The sequence below is a fragment of the Embiotoca jacksoni genome, unplaced genomic scaffold (assembly GCF_022577435.1).
Source record: "Embiotoca jacksoni isolate LCO1_2020_lvr unplaced genomic scaffold, fEmbJac1.0.p SCAF_8, whole genome shotgun sequence".
NCBI classification, from domain to species: Eukaryota; Metazoa; Chordata; class Actinopteri; family Embiotocidae; genus Embiotoca; species Embiotoca jacksoni.
Window position 1 is genome coordinate 16,051,782 of NW_027185436.1, and position 21,873 is coordinate 16,073,654.

The 21,873-nt window shown below is 42.0% G+C and overlaps 1 protein-coding gene across 4 annotated transcripts in view; it reads right to left on the reverse strand.

Annotated features, from left to right (window-relative positions):
* Nucleotides 1–450: 450 nt before the first annotated feature.
* The window catches only part of rtkna (rhotekin a), a 56,222-nt gene continuing 34,799 nt past the window's right edge, over nt 451–21,873 (reverse strand). For 3 of the 4 annotated variants that reach the window (XM_069178433.1, XM_069178434.1, XM_069178435.1), the window contains exons 2-11: nt 10,295–10,556; nt 9,621–9,674; nt 7,768–7,885; nt 6,971–7,195; nt 6,712–6,806; nt 6,007–6,113; nt 5,709–5,840; nt 4,440–4,605; nt 4,194–4,298; nt 451–2,905 (exon numbers count right to left, since the gene is read on the reverse strand). In XM_069178433.1, the coding sequence (XP_069034534.1) occupies nt 2,190–2,905; nt 4,194–4,298; nt 4,440–4,605; nt 5,709–5,840; nt 6,007–6,113; nt 6,712–6,806; nt 6,971–7,195; nt 7,768–7,885; nt 9,621–9,674; nt 10,295–10,556 (1,980 nt within the window). In that variant the 3' untranslated portion in view covers nt 451–2,189. Of the gene's footprint in view, nt 2,906–3,491; nt 3,589–4,193; nt 4,299–4,439; nt 4,606–5,708; nt 5,841–6,006; nt 6,114–6,711; nt 6,807–6,970; nt 7,196–7,767; nt 7,886–9,620; nt 9,675–10,294; nt 10,557–21,873 lie in introns of all 4 variants that reach the window. The other variant, XM_069178436.1, reaches the window with a different exon arrangement.

The window sequence follows — 21,873 nt, forward strand, 5'->3', positions numbered from 1 at the left end:
TGGGATTTGTGGCAGGAGAGGGAAAGAGAAGCAGAACAGAGCTGGATATAATATGATCCATCACATTTAACGCATAATGGGCGTAAAGTACCTTTCTTATCTGATGGAAAGCTCTCGCACTGCATGGGAACTGTTCGTGGTATTACAGACAAAACAAATATTTCCCTGATCGAACCTTGACCGCATTAAGAAAACAGTATGGTGTTTTTCCCTGTTAACACTTATATCTGCTTTGTTACCGTTTAGTTTTAGGTGTCATGTCTTCATACATCCTTGAAAATGTAATATTAACAATAAGAAATTAGGGATTTTAAAACATTTTAAGTGATTTCAATTTAACCAATAACTTGCTAGACAACTTTACATGTAAAAAAAAAGCCATATATGATGTAAAATATTTATATCAGATAATATTTCATGTAGACAAGACATGTGAAATAACTGAGGTAGTTGTGAATTGATAGAACCTTTATTATAATTAATGTTATATCATTTAAACATGAGATTTCCACATTTCTCATTTTATGTTCGCCCTCTGGGATGATGTACATGCAGAACACAAAGCCTGCCAACACGGAGAAATTCTTGCAAGGTTATAACATTCAATGTTATCTATTCGTAACAGTTAAAGATCTGAACATCATCTGTTAACATTATGATAAATCAGGCATCAATACAGCTGCATTTATAACAAAATTAACAATGTAACAAAAGACAAAGAGAGGAGGTTTATTTGTTAACTTATAAAAATTAATTTACAGTAACAAATGCTGTCTTTCCAGCACTTGCATTTCTTAGTAAAAATGGTTGATCAAGTTTTGAGTCTCAAGAAGGTGACCGTTTCCAAAGTCCACAATAAACAACAGAGGCTTTACTGCACTGACTCTCCTAAGATTTGATTCTGTTTGCTTGTCGTAAGAACTGCTTTGAGTTGTCTAAATGGCCACAACTAACATAATTTAAAAAAACACGTAGCAGTGTAAACACGTCATTTAATTTAATTGTTGCTCTGTCATCATCCTAATGACGGAGGAGAGTTTCATGTAGGTAATCAATTTCATAGATTGTTTTCTAAAATACAGCCCCCATAAATAATTTTTCGATAAAAATGGAGTGGTGGACTTTTTGCATTTTATTGGACTTTTTATAGGTATATTCAGTGCAGTGAAGCAGAGTAGCAGATTTTTTTTTTTAGTATGGCTTGGGTTTTCAATAATACTTAAGCTTTGGCTAAAATCTGTTAATTTAGGATTTGTCCTATGTGCGTAATTTAATGTTTATCACCTGGTTCTGACGGCAACCTGTCAGTAGTGTGCAGATAGATGTATAAAAGTAAAGACCAGAGTAAAGATTTTTACCCGGAAGAGATCACAGTACAGTAAGTATGAGCACTTGCATTAGGCTAAGCTTTCACCAGATTCATTGTTGAAATGATCTCAAGTAGTAAAACATTTGAACTGTAAGTCAAATCATGCATAAAAACAAAATGGTGCATAGTCATTTTAGGAGACCCACAAAGATCATGTGTTGTGTGAATAATTAGTTGAAGTACACTGAAGCAGGTATCACAATACAGGCAACAAACATGAACCCTTTCCCCTACACGTAATAGTTTCTAACATTTGAGAACTCTGATTATACCTTATGCTCATCTTGCAGTTTGCCTCATGCTCACTGGGTTCCATAGCATGAACACTGCAAACCTTTACCACATAACAACAGGAAACATCCAGTCAACATACCGCTAGTGCATTAATAGAGATGATCTTGAAACGATGTTACAAGGGCCGGGATAAAACCATTTCCAGTTTCACAATTAGACTTCAAAGACAGAGAGTAGGCCTAGAGTGGCGTGTATCCGAGCATCACTTTCTCCCAAGCAGCATGACCATCAGAGTACCTCCCATTACGTTTTGGAACGTCTTCAAAATTCTGGCAACTGATAACTTGAAGAGACTCCTGTAGTGATTGTCACCTGTCGTTTATGTTAGAAGACATTCCAGTTTGCCCCAGGAGGCTCTTCCATTCCCCTCCTCCGCCAGGAGGCAGGCTAGAGACATCCTCCTCAGGGTTATGCATGTGACTGAGCAGATTGCCTTACTTTGGTTCACGTGTTAAGCCAGTTAAACCATGGTTTAATGACCACCGTTGCCTTTAGGCAAGCATAAAATGTCTATCAGGGAACAAGTTCACACCTGACTTTGGAGCCAGTTACGAGGATCAAGTCTGGCCCTGAGGTTCCTGAGGCTGCGTCGAGCTGGGGAGGGCCTTGAGAAGGGGACTCCCTCTGATGACTCAGGGCTGTGGCTGCCCTCACTGTTGCTGGAGCTGTTGCTGGAGGTGGAGCTGGAGCAGGAGAGCGTGGTCTGTGTGCTGCGCTGTGACCGAGGTGAACGAGAGGAGATGGGGAGAGGAGCAAGCAGCGACGAGGGGGGAGTCTGGCAGGGGCACTGGAGGGTCCCTCCTCCTCCGTACCCCCTCCCTCGAAGGGTACTGAGCTTAGCATCCAACGAAAGAGTGCGAGGCCTCAGACGGGATGGGGAAGATGACAAGAGAGAGAAGTTTGAAGAAGGCTCGGGCCAGCCATGGTGGTGAGAGCACGGACTGGTGCTACAGTGGCTGTCGCTGTCCGAGGTCAGACTTGCATCTGAGGACAGAAGACCCAGCTGTGGGCAGCGGTGAGGACTCATGGGGCTCCGGGGCAGTCGATGAGGGGTGCAGGGGCTGTGACCAGACAGGTGAGAAGTACACTGACGAGGGCGGCCAGCGCTCTTGGTATTGTTCTCCTCAAACATAGACATCCAGGTGGGAGAGGTGCCCAGCTGGCTCCGGAGCTCCAGCTCCTGCATCCTCCGAGCCAGGATGTCAGATACAGTGCCGCTGAGGTCATCAGATGACTCAATAACTGCAGGAAAGAAGCAGCAAAGCTCATCATTATACTGCTATAGGGTATGCTTGAAACTGGTTTTCCAAAGGATTTTAATTTCTAATTTAAATTGTTATTTGGGATTAAATCTAAAATTTAGGCTTCTTAGAACAGGTGATAAAGTTATTTGAAACATTCCTAAAAGTATTGATTAGGGTAGTTTTACTGATCCTTTAGTTTCTTAAGAGACAAATATTGCAGAGGCATTAAATGGTTACATTTCTTATGACCACCTAAGGAGCCCTTGTGTTTTTTTTCTCTTTTTTAGTCATGCATTGTCCAGTCATGCAAAATAACATCTTTATCTTGTAGGAAAAACACCTGAAATAATTGTCAAATAGACAATTATTTAAATAAATTTAATCAGGGCGTGTTTTACTGCTGAATATTTATGGTGGTGGAACAAACAGATCTGGTCTTGTTATGATTTGCAGAATCAATAAACTATCCTCAAGTGGATCTGCATAATTCTGTCCAGACTGGATTGTTAATTCAATCCAGCCTCTTGAGACTGCAACATTTGCCACAACAGAATTTATATGGAGCCCTACTCCCGTTACTTCACCTGTCGTTGTAATAGGACGAGAGCAGAGCACGAATCTCAGCAGACACAGGGTTTTCCTGCAGCAGAAGGCCCTCACAGGAGGGTGTGGCAAGAGGGGCTGCCAAGGACGGTTAGGAAAACCAAGAGCGGGATTGGCAAGAAAGAAGGGATGGAGTGGATTGGAGGTGTGCAACGGGACAGAGTTCAGTTTATAGGTGTTTTGATGGTCATGAACAAAATCGATAAGGGTTGATGATGGCAGAACAAAAAAAAAAGATTCATTCAAGGATGAAGAAAATTCACCCACATTAATTGATGGTGAAAGTTGATGAAAAGAGGTTTTTTTCAAAAATATAATGTAATTACACAAGGAAATAAAGAAGGGCAAAATAGAAAATACAGAGGAAGGATGGATTTAGGACACACAAGGAAAATTAAAGAGGACAAAGAGGAACAGAGAAACAGAAGACAGAGAGTGAGTCAGCATGTCAGAGATAAGAATCATTCTATCTATAGTGCAGAGAAGTAAAGCAGAGTGTGAGGCTGAGATATCAGAGAGGAAAATGTAATTGTGACAGCATCATTCATGCACATGCACCCAAGGAAATAAATTTACACACCATCAACATGCAGTGGGGGCGCAGTGCTTTCTTTCCCTGTTTTATTTTTCAGAATTTTATAGTTTAAAGTGGCCAAAAACATATAATCAGGGAGAGGTCTCACCCATTTCATGGTAAAGAGAGCCCTGTTTTGGTGTGACAGGAGCCGGTTTCCTTGGCGATGGAAGTTCAATTTTCATCAAGTCATCACAGCATTGCTTCCATTGGCCTGTATATTGATGGCAAAGTGTCATTTTTAACAAAACAATCAGCAGACAGAGACACTAAATGCAATTGAGAGTCAGCTTTGGTAAAACATATGAGTTTGAAATGGGCTCAGTCTGTGTGCTACAACATAACAAGCACTTACTCATATCATAGAAATGCTGCCAAAAAGCCTCCATCCAGCGGTGTGTGTCCTCTCGACTGTCTGTGGTCAGAGTGTGTGTGACCTCCTCCCCTCCATACTGATTACTGATACAGATATTCTGAACTTTACTGTGTGGGTCTTTCTCTGACGCACGTATTCTGGTCTCCTGAAACACAGGAGGAGAGAAAGAATACAATCATCTGTCACAAAATGACAACAGTGGGGAATGAAATTCAATACTCTTGAATGAACACAATTATGTCCTGCAACCAGTGATCATTAAGGCTACGGTAATTGTAAGTCCCCACTGAAAATAAGCCTTCGTTAATAAAGCCTGCAATTAGTCTCCTCTTCACCATTTCCCTTCAGCAATTATCCAACAAAAGGAGCAGACTCCCAATTCCCACCTTCTTGCTCTTCTCCAAATGTGTCTATGTCTGTTTATGACCACAAGATGGCAGTGTTGTTCCATTCATTCAATTGTAACATTAGGCTCCCCCTTCTTCAGCAGAGCTGGTCAGTAGACAAACGGAGCATGACACAGATCTGATCTGACCGACTTGGCTTTAGGATTGCTGTGTGCGGAGGGTCAAAGGCCACAAAAGACTGCATGAGTCACTATGGAAGGAATGAAAAGTCCCCATAGGCATCAACTCATACAGGAAATAAGATGATTGAGAACCTGACTGGCTAAATGACTCATCTTTGCTTTTGAGCCTGGGAAAACGAGGGGATAGGGGAAATATGATTTGTGATTGGATAGAGCTGTGATTACAAAGACTCAAAAAGACAATGAATAGATTCAAATATTTTGGTATGGTTTCAATCTTCTAACTAGAATTGTACACTGTACACAGCAGCTGCTGTAGTGAAAAAAGTTCCCCTTGGGGATTAATAAAGTAACTACCTACCTACCTAGAATGCCCTTTTTCAGCCACGCTAAACATTCATACCTGAAAACACAACCAGAGTTTTCAGCTCTTGACCTCAGAGCAGCTCGATCAAGAATGCTGAGGGCTGAGCGGCCTGCAAAAGGGAACCTTGAAGAAAAGATTTCTTATTCACTTTTTAGAGTCTACTAGTTGGCTTGGGATTTAAAACTGGCAGCAATCCACAAGCCCGGTACCTTCCCATTTATTCTGCTGTTGCCTTAGGTGTTACCAAAAATACACAGCTAGGGGATTTGTATGGTTGGATCAACCTCAAAGAGGTTTTGACTCCTTTCTAGATGGTTTCTGCAATTTTTTAAATTGTGACTCCTTTGCTAACCTTGTTGATACCAATAGTGAAAGCTGGCTCAACGTTAGCCTCCACATCTTCTTGGTGGTGGTAGCAGAAAAGACTTGTTCCTTTGAGAGCGGCGTACACTTTTGTCCAACTCTGAGTGTCACCTCCACACTGCTGCGAGATAAAGAAAAAGTGTCAACACAAAGAGAGATGACAACATGAGACGGATGGGAGGAGAGACATGATGGGGGGGAGAAAAGGATCAAAATAAGTCAGGACAAAAGCCCAAAAACTAGTGAAATCCTTAGAGGAATACATGCACACATACCTGCCAACTTACCTTCACTTTCAAACATCCACTCATCATCTGCTGGGTCATACAGTGAGGCTGCGCTGCGAGGCGGCAGCACATACTGCCATAGAGCGGCAGCCAGTACGAACACTCCTCTGGAGGCAGAGAGTAGATGGATGGGCAAAAATAAACACCATAAATAAATCAAAATATTTCCACATGACATTCAAAATTTACACACAAAAATGTATACTCACACACACACACACACACACACACACACACAGAGAGAAACACACTTCATCCCCAGTCCTCTTTTAACACACAACAAGGCACTTGGGTGTAAAAGACTGGCAGCTGCAGCGAGTGTCAGGAAGTGCGGCAGTGAAATTTTACAGCAGGCTGAAGGGCCAATGAATAAAACACTAGGGGCCTGTCTGTCTGAGGGTCTGGGCCCTTGTTAGCCCACATCATTACAGCTTTACACAGCAGTCACCTCACTAGCACAGCCTTTATTACTGTGACCTTGACAATGGCTGTCTGTTGGAGAACATTGGAGGAGAGGGAGGGAAGAAGTAAGGGCGGAGGAGGAGAACTTCCATTACATTGATTTCAAGGAAATTATTAGGATGCAAGGAGAAGGTGTGAGAGAGCGTTGAGTGAGAGAGGGACAGAAAAATAGACAGATGGCCGGATCTGGCAGAGACAGCAGAAAGATGGTGAGTACACAGATTGATGGGGGCTGCCACTCACCGTTGCCTGAAATGGTGAGGTCATGCGTGCGAAAGCTGTCCTGGACATGTGACAGCGACAGGGTGGTATGAGCTAAGAGGTGGTACTTCGGGCCCCTGTCAGTGCACAAGAAAGGAGACAGAAATGTTATTCCTTGTTTGAGTATGTATGTTTATAGTGAGAAATGGTCTCTATAAATATGGCCACCTGTGTCCTCTGCCATGAAATGAAATACATTATTTTGCTCTCCCTTTTAGGTAATATTTCCATCTAAACTTACGGCACAGAGGGAACTGGCAGCAGGAGAGGGGCTGCCCCTCCATTGCTGACAGGACTACATGGTCCAGGCTCCATGGCTGCTCGGAGCTTCTTCCCAGCTGATCGCCCAAGTGAGGAGCTCAGCTTACTGGCTAGTTTCCTCGGCGTGCTCCCTGCAGAGTAGTCGTCCTCTGAGCAGCAGCTATACAGCTCAACACGCAGCTCAAAACCTGGACTGGCCTCGCTACTGCAAATGGATACACACAAAATGACTATTACCATCAGTGTCAATCAAAAGCAGTGGTGGAAAGTATCTGAGTATATATACTCATGTAGTGGACTTAATTGCAAGTATAATTTTGAGATACTTGTTCTTTACTTGAGTATTTTATATGTATGCTACTTTATACTTCTATTCCACAGCATTTCAGGCAGAAACATTTTACTTTTGAGTCTTCTACATGTATGTGACAACTTGTGTTATATACAAAACATACTACCATGTTAAATAAATTATTATCATGCATTAAAGACTGTATACTCACACCATGAGATCACTAAGCAACAAAAATAATAAAGTTGAAGTCGGGCATACCTCAAGTCTATTTTTAATACTTTGCATGGGGCCATTCAGCATAATAAGTACGTATACTTTTGACCCAAAATTTTGCTGGTATTACTTGCATACTTTTACTAAAGTTGAACTTTTATTGCAGAATGTTACACGCAGCAGATTATTTTTATGCTGTCTGAATACATGTTGCACCACTGCTGATAAGTCAGTTGGCTGTTTGGTAATTGGACTGAAAGATGACTTACAATACGATGGTGTTGTCAAAGCAAATATCGGTGAGCGTCCGGTCTACTATCACCATGTCCGTGTCAAAGATCTCTCCTCCCAGCTGCAGCAGGCAGAACACTGCACACCGATGAAGCTCTACAAAGTACAATGTGGGGGAAAAAAAAAAAATACAAATCCATGAAATGTCACATTTATGAGACATCTCAAAAGCTTTCATTCAGTTGCATCACTTGAAAGCTCATTGTAAGCTCCGAAATAAGGGTTATAAGAAAGTGTTGAAGCCAGAGGCGAGACAGGGTATTTGACCTGAGCAGATGAAGCTTGACAGAAGATCAGATCCTGACAAGCACTTCTACTATTGTTAGTTATGGTTCAACGGCCAGCTGTGCTAAGAGTTCCTATGAAGCATTGATAGGGGTTCTGCTGCTGAAACTAAAGCACAACATTCTTTAATGTCGCAGTAGTGAATAAAACCCGGGTAATAAACTACATCAAGGATTCAAAATTAATTGTAAAAAAAACTGCAATGTCATTTTGGGGAATGTTGTGATTACGGGTAAATCCATAAATCCCTGTATCGAAGCGCATTGCCATCATATCCGTAACAACAATGAGAAAAGTATCCAGGAAATAGCACCTGTGGTATTGGTGTTGTGACTCCTGATGGGCTACCATCTTTCTTCTATTGTGTGATTCTCTCCTTCTACAGGACAGCTGAATTCAGGCACTCATTTTGCCATTCCTCCTAAAGAATTCAAGGTTACAACAAACACTGACACAGTCTCCTCCTACTCATGTGTTTCCCTATTTATGGACCACCGCCAATTAATGCTTGAATTTATTATTCCAAATATGAGCTCGACACTTGGCTTAAACATGGATGGACAAGAGTGAAAGAAACATACTTTACTCCTCCTTGCCTCCTGGGCTCGGTTTATGTCTCTGTATGCTTAATGACCTTGACTAACAGCCTCATTAAGCTTTGTTAAGAGTCTACTACCTGTCTCTTGAGTTCATTTGTATGCACAGGTCATGCAGATTAATTCCATTCATGCTGGCAGGGGAGAGACTGAGCACTGAGACTATTATAATGACTACACGGAGGTTAACCCATATTGACTTTATCAAGAGGAGGTGGGGTAGAAAATAGTCAACGCAGAAATATTTTCAGTACATCACTGAATTCTGTAATGTATTAAAGACATTTTACAATGACCTCGTTCACATTAAAATTACTCAGAACAAAAGTCAAGGGCCGTTCCTTAAATCCACAACAGATTTCATTTGTTTGCCATTACTGTTATTCCTGCCCTACTAATAATGACCTAATTCAGGGCCTGCATGCTTATGCCTCTCAGAGCCAAGAGGCAAAGCCAACAAGACTAAGCAGCGGGTCAGATTGTGCTATCAGGAGTTTCTCATGTCTTTAAAAAAAAAAAAAAAAAAAAAAAAAAAAAGCAGTCCCTGTCAAATACAGATATTAATAATAAAAAAAATTAAAAAAAAAAGCTACAACAGATTGTGTAGATCAGCTTCAGGAAGTGCTACAGATGTGTCAGGGAGTAGAACAAAATGTCATACTGCATATCCAGCCTGCACAGATCAGTAGGATTCTCTTCGAGCCACATATTTAAAAAATATGAAGTCCACATCAGTGATTCGCCCCGCAGCGAATAACAAAAGTTGATTTTTGTTCTGCAGTCACAATATTTCACACACATTCAGCATCTTTGAATTAGCCATTTCATAGTTGTGTGAAGCCACAGACCACTTCCCTCAGAAGGTAATTATTAATAAATCCTATAGGCATAAATCATTCATAAGCCATCAATTAATTGCTACAAACACATTCACAGAGGTGACTCCTCACCTCCTTTGTTCTTGAAGTACTCCGTGTCTTTCCACATGAGAGGGATCCGCAGATCTGTAATAACAACAGACAGAGGATTAGACCATGAAAATGTTAATCACGCTCACTGTCTAACTGATACGCGTGCGTCTGTGTGTTTGTCTCCTTAGCTAATTACTGACTGTGTGTGTGTGTGTGTGTGTGTGTGTGTGTGTGTGTGTGTGTGTGTGTGTGTGTAGCATGCTTTCCAGCTGGGTACCAGACATGCAACAGTGCCCTTACAAACACAAACATGCTACCAGTCTCCCATCTCATTAATTTAGCTCTGTTCACCTTTATTGTGCTTTAAAACCAAATAAAGTAATAGCAAAATTTCACTTCTATTGTCTCGCTCCCTGAAGTGAATTATCTCTGCAGTGCGGTTGGATGCAAGTCACCGTGTTCACTGTGGTCATTAAAGAGAGAACGAAACACTCCCTATTAGAGGCTGACAAGAGCTGCTGAGCATCAATCTATAACAGTAAGAGGATGCGAAAATTAGCTCTATTTCATGGCTGGCCAGTCTCTTGCTCCCTAGACTGTCACATTTACAATAATAAATAAGCTGAACTTTTCCTAAATTCTTTAAAATTCTCCCCCTTAGCATTCTCCAATTACCTTCCTTTCAGAAATACAAATTTTTATTTATTACTTGCCTGAGATGGCCACTTTTCCTTTGCATGGGAGTCTGTCGTCCATTGGCCCCGCGTCTGAAGATCTGCGTGGGACCTTCTGCATGACCTGAGCTTCCTTCATCCTCTGCAGTTCCGACATGTAGGCCATGATCCGAGTGCTGCATGTCTGCAAGCTCTTTGCCGCCTCCAAAGCCTGGTCTCTTTGGGAGCAGGCAGCCAGCAGTTTGCAGGCTCCATCGCGCATCCGGATCTCATGGTCAATCTTTTTCTGAATGTCACTGTCCTGTAGAGACGAGGGGTGGTGGAAGGAGAGAGAGGGGAAAACAGGGAGCGAGAGGAAAATTAGGATTCAATTATTGATAATGGCACATTTTTACCGAACCTTGTCTTTGGCAAATGTAAAGACATTATGAGGGAACTGAAAGGGGTGAATTGAGATTGAGGTAGATAATAGGCTCACTTCTCTTGCACACAGTGAAGGGTGCATTTTTGGAAAATATGTAGACAAGAACAAGGTTAGAGACAACTGGGAGGTGGAAATCTGCAGCGGATTACAGGCTTCTTGTGGATACATTAGTGAGCTGTGTCTCTGAAAGCACCGTGGAGTCTATGCTCATTGGTATTGTGTGTATGTGCGTGGCCTTTTGCCCTACCAATGGGCCCACAACCCAGTGAGTAGACATGTAGATGCTGAATCATTTAGTGCAGCACATTTCAAGTTTGAGCATAAAGAATGAAGCTGTCAAACACTGAATGTCTGCAGGCTAAATGAGAAGCCCCAGACACTAATGTACACATACACTCTTTGCCATGTCTAACTGATCTCCCTTTCCCCAAACAGATTTCTTAAAGGAAATAAAAGAAAACACCATCAAACTAAATTTGACCTGGCTTATCTGGGGCAAGAAAGCCACCTCACTGGTGATTAAAGCGAGTCTTTAAATTTATACAAGACGACACACAAACCATGTGGGCATATGCACACACATTCACAAACCCAAACACACGCAGACAATGAAGGTTCCTCAATCCTCAGAACTGTCTGGCTCTTGTGATGCTGTCCATAGTTTAAACAAATCTCTAAGCCTGTCTTCACTCTGTCAGCAGTATAAAAATACTGTGTCCATGAGCTTAAAGTGTAGACAGGAAGGGAATGGAGTATTTAAGATACGAGATAAAAGAGGCGAGAGAGGAAAAAGGGATAAAAGAATCAAAAGACCAAGCAAAAGAAAAGTTGGGTTGACCGTGAGTGTTAGTGACAATCTTCTTGTTCAAAGTAAAACAACTGTAAATCATACATTTGCACTTCCATCTGGAAATATTGATCAACAAGGTGGCCTTTAAGAAAAACCATTAATTTACTCATTATTATGCATTTATATGAACAAATGGTGGGCAACATCTGCCTGCTGGAGAATGTGCATGTGAATGTGTGTGCTCATCCTCTCCAGTGATAAATTAACAAGCAGACACTCTCCTCACAAATAATCTCTAATTCTCGCATTGCCTTTCTTTTCCCAGCCCTCTGCCTGATAAATACATGGTCCCCTCCCCTATTCCGATATTTCTCATTTATCTTCTCTCTCTCTCTGCGATTCTTATGAATTTTTTATTCTGTTCATTTAAGCTTTTATACATTCACCGCTCATCTTCTTCCACCTTCTTTCACACCCCATCCGTTCCACTTCACTGTCCTCAATCGGCTTTTCTTTCTTCTCCTCCACACTTTCTTTCTCCTTTCTACCTGCCTCTCTCTAAGCACGAGACACTTTGTGCAACAGAGACCCAGTAGGAGGGGAATGAATGGGATTTCAACATGAAAGTCCAAATTTGGACACAGATTCTTGATTGGATACAGTATACTACAAAATTAGATATTTTGTATAATTCTTGATTAACCACAATACTGGAAAAACTCGCTTCTTAAGATACAACCACAATGTTTGTGCATGATGGGGAAAGCTACACCAGCAGCTGTAAATCACATGAATCCAACTATTTTTCTCCAATCCAAACCACTAAAACTTTAAAATATTGTCAATAACAGAATGCTGTGCATTAGAGCATTACTCCCTACATAATACTAAACGACATTAAAAAGGGATGAATTGATTAACATGACATTTCTCCTCAGAAACACTGCCAAAGTAAGGAATTATCAGACACAGCACGACCAAGCGAATTTATATTGACGATAATGAAGATAATGATCAGTCCAGAGTCGTGTATAATCTGCACTGTGGCTGTTACACACAATGTTGCTACACAAATAAGCCAGTCATTAAATAAACACTTTCAATGACTGAAAAGCAATTACAGTACTCTTTACTGTGAAAGAAAGCTGAGCAAATTACAGCAACTGTATAAACAGAGATAACATTTAACTACTAGATGACTGTAAGGTACAAAGTAGAGGCTTCAATTGCAAAAGGTCAAGTGTTTGTTTATGAAAGTTGATGAGCTTTTCTTTCAAGTGTCTCTTTTTTTGGAAAGAAAAATATTAACTTTACTGAGAATGGGAAAATAAGAGAAAACCACTTAAGCAAGGCCACATTTATATTTCTGATTTTGATGCAACAGATATGTAATTCATAATTGAAAAATTGTGTTTTAACATTTTATAGCTAAAGCAACTATGTTAATGATAGTCATGAACAAAAAAGGAAAAGTAAATTTGGACTGAGAATTAACAGAGAAAGGAGAGAAAGCCCAGCTCAAGGCTGTGTCCAAATGTCCTTCTCGACTGTGGCACCACAGACCATGCTGCATGCATCACTGAACCCGAGGCTGGCTGGCCAACTTTGAAGGAATGCATACACTCGCATATATAAACACACACACACGCACACACACACACACACACACACACACACACACACACACACACACACACACACACACAGTAAAGAAGCTGTCACCGTGGTCCAGTTCCACGCAGTGGGTCTTTGAGTGACCTGCTGGGTTGAGGTCCTGTATTTATAGCAGCTAAATTAACAGGCTTCTCCTTCTGGGGCTCTCAGAATAGAAATCGAGCAGCCTAGATCTGACTCTAATCCACATGACTGGCTGTATGTCGGGCTAAAAGAGTGCAACAGTCTGACATAAATACTCACAATGAAGTAAGTACGACATAAACACACCTAACAACAGAGGCTCATATACACAAGAAACCATTAGTGGATGATACGCTCAGTTTCTTTTTAAGTTCTTTTACCAATAAAAAATAGGCACAGATAAACACACACTCACACTGTGTGTTCAGAGTGGCAGGTGTTAGACCAGTGGGCATTGCCAGAGTGGCTGACTGCCTGTGACGGTGTCAGTGTCGACAGCAGCCAGATAGAGGGTGAAGAAAGGGTGGATGGGCGACAGGGATGCAGTGCATGTTGGGTATATCAAGCAGTGAGGCAAAGGGGGTGTGGTTATGTCAGAGAAAACAAGGGAGGGACTTGAAGAAAAGAGTACAAAGCAGGAGGAGAGAGAAGAAAGGAGGAGATAGGAAACTTCAGGATGGAGACAAGCAAGAGCAAAATACTATGGGGAAACAGACTATTAGGGTGAGGGGATAAGGAACAAGGGAGTGGTGGTGAGGAAGATGAGCAAAAATGAGGAGGATTAAGGTGTTGATGAAAAAGAAAAACACAAAATCTTAGGGCAAAAGTATATACAGACAAGGGTGTCTCCAAAACATGACAGTTATACTAATGGCTAAAGACAGAAAACTTCATAATTTCAAGCTGGCAATTATAATTTGAAAGAAGGTTATTATTGAATCTAGACCTTGGACAAGACACCAAACCTTAAATTGCACGCATACAGGACTTAGAGTCTGCAGCCATGCCATCAGCTCTGTGAGGCTGTACTGAGGCACAGCAGAGCTCAGAGCTACATGCCAATATTACCCTGCTAACATGCTGAAGCTAAGAAAGTACAATACATCCAGAAGGGGACATGTATGTACCAGAATGATCCATATAGCCTCACAAAGCTGCTGGCAAGACTTTAATTATTGACACATTTCATTCAAAACCACAAAAGTCAACCTCATGGCGGTGTTAGAGGAAACATTGCATTTTCAAAGCTGCAGGATTTATCATCTGGGAACTATGAATTTGCATATCTATTCTGTAGGTGTTAAGAAATTTCATTGGATAAGTATCGGATAAGTGTGAACTATTGCTGGCATTAGTACAAAAGAGACTTACACAGTTAGTAGGCTGTATCTGCTATGAATATCCAAATTAGCAAATTTCACAGTAGTTCATCTTGTCTCAACATTTCAAGAAACCAAAAATATGTAAACTTTAAGGGAAGGAAGGGGACCAGCAAAGTCAGGAGGATTTATATTATGAGGACCAAAAATGTCTGTATAAAAGACCATGAAAATCCATTACAGCTGTTGAAAAAAGTTTTTATCGTCCAGTAATTTTACCGAGTTACGGATAAATGTTCCAATAACCGCAGCGGTAATTGAACCATTTCTGCTTCAAACAACATTATTTGGAGGCATTACTGTGACGCACACAGTATTGTGCGTAACGCTAATGTGACCTTTCAGCAGGTAATTTGATGCCTCATTAGATACCAGATGGTCACTTCTCTGTCACCTCTCAGTCCCCGTCTGGCCGTGTTGATCCTCACTTGTGTGTCTGTGGGTGTGATCACGGAGGCGCTAACACACCCACACCTACACGCTGCTCGGGGACTTGACGCTGCTGCAGATGGCGTATAATGGTTTGTTTACGATGTGCTGTTCTGCATGAGCAGGCGTTCCTGTTCAGGTCACCGACCCTTGACCTCTGCCTTCTATCCCGAAGCAGGCCAGACAGCTGCAGTTACAGCATGGGGTTGAGTCCATGGGGGTGGGGGGGGGAGGTTTAACACACAAATGATTAGTGAAATCATATTAATTCAGACAACCTGGGAATTAAAGTCACAGAAGGGAGGAGGCGGAGGAGGAGGAGTTGTTTAAAGTTATTCAACAAAATTAATTCGATTGATAATCAAGAGAAAATATAAACGCTAGCAGCTTGGCTTTATGGATGGGATGTCACGAAATATCTCGACTACTATGGATTGCCATGAAAATCAATATAATTATTGACAGTAAACAGAAAATGAGACTTTTCCTCTCGTGCCGTAATGACACTATAATGACATTCCCATCAGCCTCAGTGGTGCCGTGTGTTTACCAAATGTTAGCGTGCTAAAATGCTAAACTAAGACAGCGAACATATTAAACGTTATACCTGCTAATTGTCATCGTGAGCAGGTCGGCACGCTGATGTTAGCATCTAGTTCAATGCACCACCGTGCCCGAGTACAGCTTCACAGAGCTGCTGGCATGGCTGTCATGTACACTTGTAAGTGTGCAGGGGTTTTACTGTGGCACTGTGCTGCACATCCGAAACACATGAACACATACACACCAGACATCGATAACGGTGTCAGTAGAGCAATTGTCCTTCTGCTTGTTTGCTTGTAAGAGGGTCAGAGGACACAAAGAGGATTGCTGATATTGGGATGGAAGTAGTTTTCACCATTTTAAGGCTGGTTTAACCGCCACAGAACCATGCCACCTTTTCTTTGCTGGCTCTGTGAACTCTTTGTGAACACAGAAGAACCCATAGCTGACCGGCCAAATACAAAAAGTGTCTGGACAGGCAGAGTGATGGAGGCTAATGGAGTGCAGAGGAACATGAGGACAAAAGTGAGCAATAACAACAGCAGGACCAAACACACTGAGAAAAAGGCAAAAGTCTTGCTTACCCATTCATTTGTACAAAAACAGACAAACACACAAGTTCACACACTCACAATAACATGCACAATCTGTCAGTATTCACAGTCACTGACATGCAGATTGACACAAATGTGCTCTGTCTGCACGTTGCACACACACACAAAACCAAGACCTGCAAATTCCTGACCACTCCCATACGTGGGACTTTACTGAGCAAACGGCTGGCTTTCAATTAACCAGCCACAACTATGTGCCTCGCCTTCCCCTCCACCCACTTCCGCTTTCCTTTTCGCTCTTTCTCACACACCCAGAGCATGGCGGCAGTTAAGGATGGAGGAAGCAGTTGAGAGTATGAGAAAGAGGAGACGATGAATGAAGATAGAGAAACAAAAATCAATGGCAAATTAGCCGAGAGGGGGTCACAGTACAAGAGCAAATGAGAATGAAGATACAAGAAGAAGATCGAAAGAGGAAAGAATGATGGAGACAGAAGAATGGATAGATTATTGATGACTGGATGACTGGATGACAGTGAGCAGTGAGAGGATTGTTGGGGGAACTGAGTCACATTAACAAACAGTAACAGGTCACAGTGGCGCAGCAGACATATGGTCATAAGTGTCACTATATATGCAGACAAATACCAATGCATGCACACATGCAAAAATGATTTACAGAACACAGAGCCTGGAGTCCGATTAGAAGCAAAGAGAAACCACACAACAATCCCCAACCACTCAAACACAATGATGCCATTCACCAAACAACGTCCCTTCAGTGTTTCAAACGTCAGCTGCTGCTGAGAAGCCGGGGCAAAACAACAGTGAAGGGAACTGGTTTGGTACTGGTCATGGAAGATAGAGAGGAGGGGGAGAGAAACAGTAACGGGTGGAGTGTTTGCAGTTGCTTTTTATGACGAAACTGGCGACAAAGCAGTGCAAGCTTGTTCACTGCCAACACTTACTTAACACGCAACCTCCGTGAACCCTCTCTTATGCCAGTGTACCCTGGTGTAGGTGCCAACATGATGATATCATCACTGAGGTGATTTGTTGCAGAGTTTCAACAGTGAACCAAGTAGCTCTTATAGCTGGAACACCGTGAACTCTCCCTCCTCCCAACACCTTATGCATTCAATTACTCACTGACAGTAGAGACTGTTTCAGCTCTGCATGCATGGAAAACTATGTGAATATCTGTGTGGATGCTTGTGCACATTTGCTTATGTGTGCCCAAGTGACTTTGTAGCCAGCTGTTCTCACACAAAGGCAGTGTGTTTTACTGCAGCTGGGTCCCAGCACACACTGGGTGGAGTCAGAGCACAGAGTGCTAAAGAGAGAAATAATATGCATGTGTCTAAGTCCTATATCATGTTTGATGTACATGAAAGAGGTTCAGGAATATGCCTGTGTATGCAAAGACCTACATGCAAGTGAATCAGTGCATATTTGTTCTATGTGTGCACTTTGTGCTTGCAAGTGCATTTGTTTTTTTTGACTGCTGGCCCTAAGGAGAGCAACAGTGGAGTGTATTTCAGGCTATAAAACAAATTTGTTCAAGGCTACGAGAGAGCACAGGAGCTTAGAGTCTGCCAAGCAGTGATCACTCCAGCAATTTATAGGCCCACTAAAGCCTGATTGCTCTTACACGGCTGTGCACATTCAACCCAGCTCTGCATTATCATATAGTAGCAGCACTGGGAACTGAGAGAAGTTGCAGGCAGGCAAACCAGACTTCAGAATAATTTTGAAGGCAACTTATAGGTGATAATAACAACAGGAAGTGTGTGTGCACCTGTGTATCCACTGTATCAGTGTGTGTGGTCCTGCAATATATAACTAACAGGCCTGCAGAGTATGGATTTATGAAACACTGCACACAGTTCCAGACCAGACTCATAAATAACTCTGGGCTGGAAAAGGGTGCATATTCAACCTGCAGGGTAGTTTGTTATAAATAACAGCAGCAGAAAAACATTAATAACAGCAGCACCCTCTCCTGCTTCTTTTCCATTTCACCTCTAAGGAGACCACAGGGAACAAAGTGGTTTTCATTCAAAACACAAAATAATGCTATGTTCAGACATAAGAAAATGGATTGTAAATCCTCTCTGATTTGCAAGGCTGAGCTGAAAAGAAGCCCAACAAAACACTATACTCTTCAAAGATTCAAGCAGAGTATGAAAGGATGAAAAAAAACATTTGGATCACTGCTCAAAAAACTTACTTCAAGAAATATCATGTTAATAATCATATTCTTAGGAAATTCTGCCACAGCTTTGTGTGTTTCACAGCTTTAAATGAGGAAGATTTAGTACACATCTTAAGAGGAGAAGGGAGATGGAGACGGGACAAGAGTTGTAGCCAAGGAGCTTCCTTTTCCACTCTAACAGTAACGGAGAATCCCTAATGAGAGTAATTGGCAGACTGGACTGTGGGGGCTTTAAGAGGCAATTCATGAATTAAAGGGGCGCACGCACGCACACACACACACACACACACACACACACAGACAGGGCACTTTACCGGTGTAGTAAGCGTTGTTCACTGCAGGTTGGAACACAGCCACTGACTATTACACAAGTAGATACTGCATTATTAACTGATTAGCCTGCTTTTCTTGTAAGCCAGAAGCCCACACAGAGAACAGAGACAAGCGTTTAGGAAAGGAACAGGAATGAAGCAGGTCTTTCTAAGCTCCTGATCAAAGACCACTGTGATCTCTCTCAATGAGAGCACTCTGCAAGTGCATCCCTAAGTGGGGAGATAGAGTAAAAGGGATTTAATCACATTAAAAGATACACAAGGCAAAAAGACACTGATGTGACATTTTAATCCAAACTGTGCAGGAATTAATCACATGTTGCTGCAGCCTGTTCTTCCTCCAACACATCAAATTACTGTTTGAAGAGAGGTGTTAGTCTGTAAAAGGAAGTTGGCCGTATCACTTATCGCTTACGCTGATATGGCTGAGAGGGGCTGGGCAGAATATGTGGCACAACACCTTCACTTCGAAAAAACAACAACTCATGACTCTCTCAAGAACTTCAGTGTGTGTGCAAGTGTCATGGTGACTGAAAGTTCTCAGAATGACAGGTTACCTCACACCTCGTGTCAATTCTGAGGAGCCAAGGAGAAGTGTAGGCCCAAGACATACCTTGGGTTTGATCTCTGGCATGTGTCCTGTTGGCCAGCTTAACTTTATTGCAATCTTGTTTACAATTTTGCCTGTGGCTGGTCAACAGTGTCACATGACTTGTGTGTTTTACAGGAGTTCATAGGGATGCAGGCTTTCACTTTTCCCAGAGCAACTTACAAGCACCTTCATCCAGCAGATGAATAATAAACTAATCAATTAATTAATTTAGGGTGTACTGTTGGCATAAGTATTGTTAACATCTGAGCTGCAAACAATGATAACACATCATGAAGTTCTGCTGAAAAAACACATTTTCTCTATCACTAAAAATGACTTTTGTTTTTATGGTGGAAGCCTTTTGTCAGGCAGAGAGATGAAAACATGTTCCAGTTACAGAAGAAAGTGTTGTTGCTCTGGGAGGACGGGGACAAATGGCAGACGTGAGACAGCTAAAAGGCACAAAAGCAGAGCATAGAGGGCGAGAGGTCACAGTGTCGCAGCTTCCCAAAAGAGAGAGGCACCCCCCGCTGGGTTCCGTACCATTAAGCTCCTTTTCATCCTCGAGGGGGTGAGGGGAGAATAGTTATCTCACTACCAGAAGCCAATTCTAACGCTTGCTGTGCAGCACACTGTCACACATTTGTAAAGCTCTCATTAGTTGACTTTTGCAAATAAATGCACTGAAACCCCCCTGCTGAACCGTTTCAACAGCCTGACACAATTTCATAGACAGACACAGGGCTTGTCTCAGTAATCCCAGGCTTTCCTCCTCTGAATCAGGATGAGGAAATCTTGACTAATTAGCTCAGCCGGCCTAACTAGTGTTTAAGCCTGCCAGACTCTGCTCCCTGTTGTCTTATACCTCTGCTCTCTTTGCTGTACTGTAGACACGCATGAAGTTGTGCAGTTAAGTAAAAAGCATGCTTGGCTAAGACTATATTAAGGCAGATGAATCTGAAAATGAATTCTTCTAGCCATCTCATCATATTATACAGTGCTCTTCAAACTTCAAAACACTGGTCTGGCAGTGCAGCATGGATGAGCGAAACAGAACTTTTATAAAATCCTAACGCGACTTTCATGTGATAAGAATTTCATGAACAATCTTATGCATCAAACCCTCTGCTAACTATGTTAAATTGTTTGGTATTATCTTAATCAATGGGATCAAATTTAGATATTGCACTCCACATTAATGCAGTTGTTTCTAAGTGTGCTCTTTCTGAGTCCCGTTTCTAGCCAATGGTTGTGTTAAAGCGGCTTTTTTTCACTATCTATTATTCATCACTGTTGTGACTGTTGCCTTATTTAGACTATACGGCCACAGATATATATAACCACATGTGCTGCCCACACGTGAGACCTGTTGGAGTGGAGTTGAGGCTTTTGTTTGACACAAAGGTTTACAATACAGAAGGATAAAGACAAAGACACACACTAAGCAGAGTATACGCTACAGTGAAGGGGTGTGTGTGTGTGTGTGTGTGTGTGTGCCCCCTTGAACTACTATCGACCAGCAAGAGCTCTGAAGTGAATGCAGTTCATTATAATATTCATGAAGCTGCAGGATTTCTGAACCGAGTTAAAGCAAAACCAGATATCACTAAAGTGACCCTCAGCCCTTTGCCCTCCGGGCACAATAACCAAGAAGGCGCACATGAGACACAGCTGGAGGCTTTATCTGTATGCGCACAGATGTGAAAGAGTGGGGGTGATTCCAGCTTTTATGCTGATGAAAGCCACTAATTTTGCAATTATACCAGTTTCATGGTTGTAGATGTCACAATATTAAATGTAAACATCTAAAAAAAGAAACACTGAAAATGACTGGATTTGAAATGTAGGAAGGCACACCCCTTTATTCTGAAGGACAACTTTACCACCTTGTGGTATCATTAATTAATGGAACACCACAAGAGCCGAGAGCTAAGGAATATTGCTATCACAGGATAGTGAAAGTAGTATTTGTTTCACTGCTATGATTAATGACAGTCATATTAAATGTCATGGGGAACACATGTAAGGTGAGATCCACTCAGTCCCCGAGTCTGTCACTTGGCTTCCACCCTTCACTCACTTTATAGCACATACTTACAGTCAGCTCTGGTTACTAATGGTCCAGATTAACCCTTGGAGTATCTCTGTGCGTGTTGTGCATACATGCATGTGTGTGTGTGTGTGTACGTGTGTGTGTGTGTGGACACAAATGTGTGTCAGTTCAGTGACAGACAGAAAATGAGTTGGGAAGGCAAGGCAGATAAGGGCAACTGAGATTGCGGAAAGCAGAAAAGACCAGGAGAGAGAATATAATTAATTGCGCAAGTGTATGTGTGGCTCTTATCTCTGCCCTCCAGAACATCTTTAACAGATTGGTGGCGACGGCGGTGGTGGGGTGTCCATATTTACATACACACACACACACACACACAAAATAGTGTAAAACGTCTACACACTCATCGACACTACCCCATTTATCAACACAAAGACAAGGCACATGCAGACACGGACAATTCAACATAATATTTATTCCGCTAAAACAGAACAATGTACAGACTCTATCTGCTGACATATGAAAGTACTGAGCAGACTGTGCCTTACATGCTCTTATATTACGGTTCAGAGTGAGCCCCATATGTCTGTCTATCCTGTAGGGAATTAGTCAGCACTTTTGTAAGTGAAGTTAAGGAATTTACAATGACAGCACTGAAACATGGTTTAG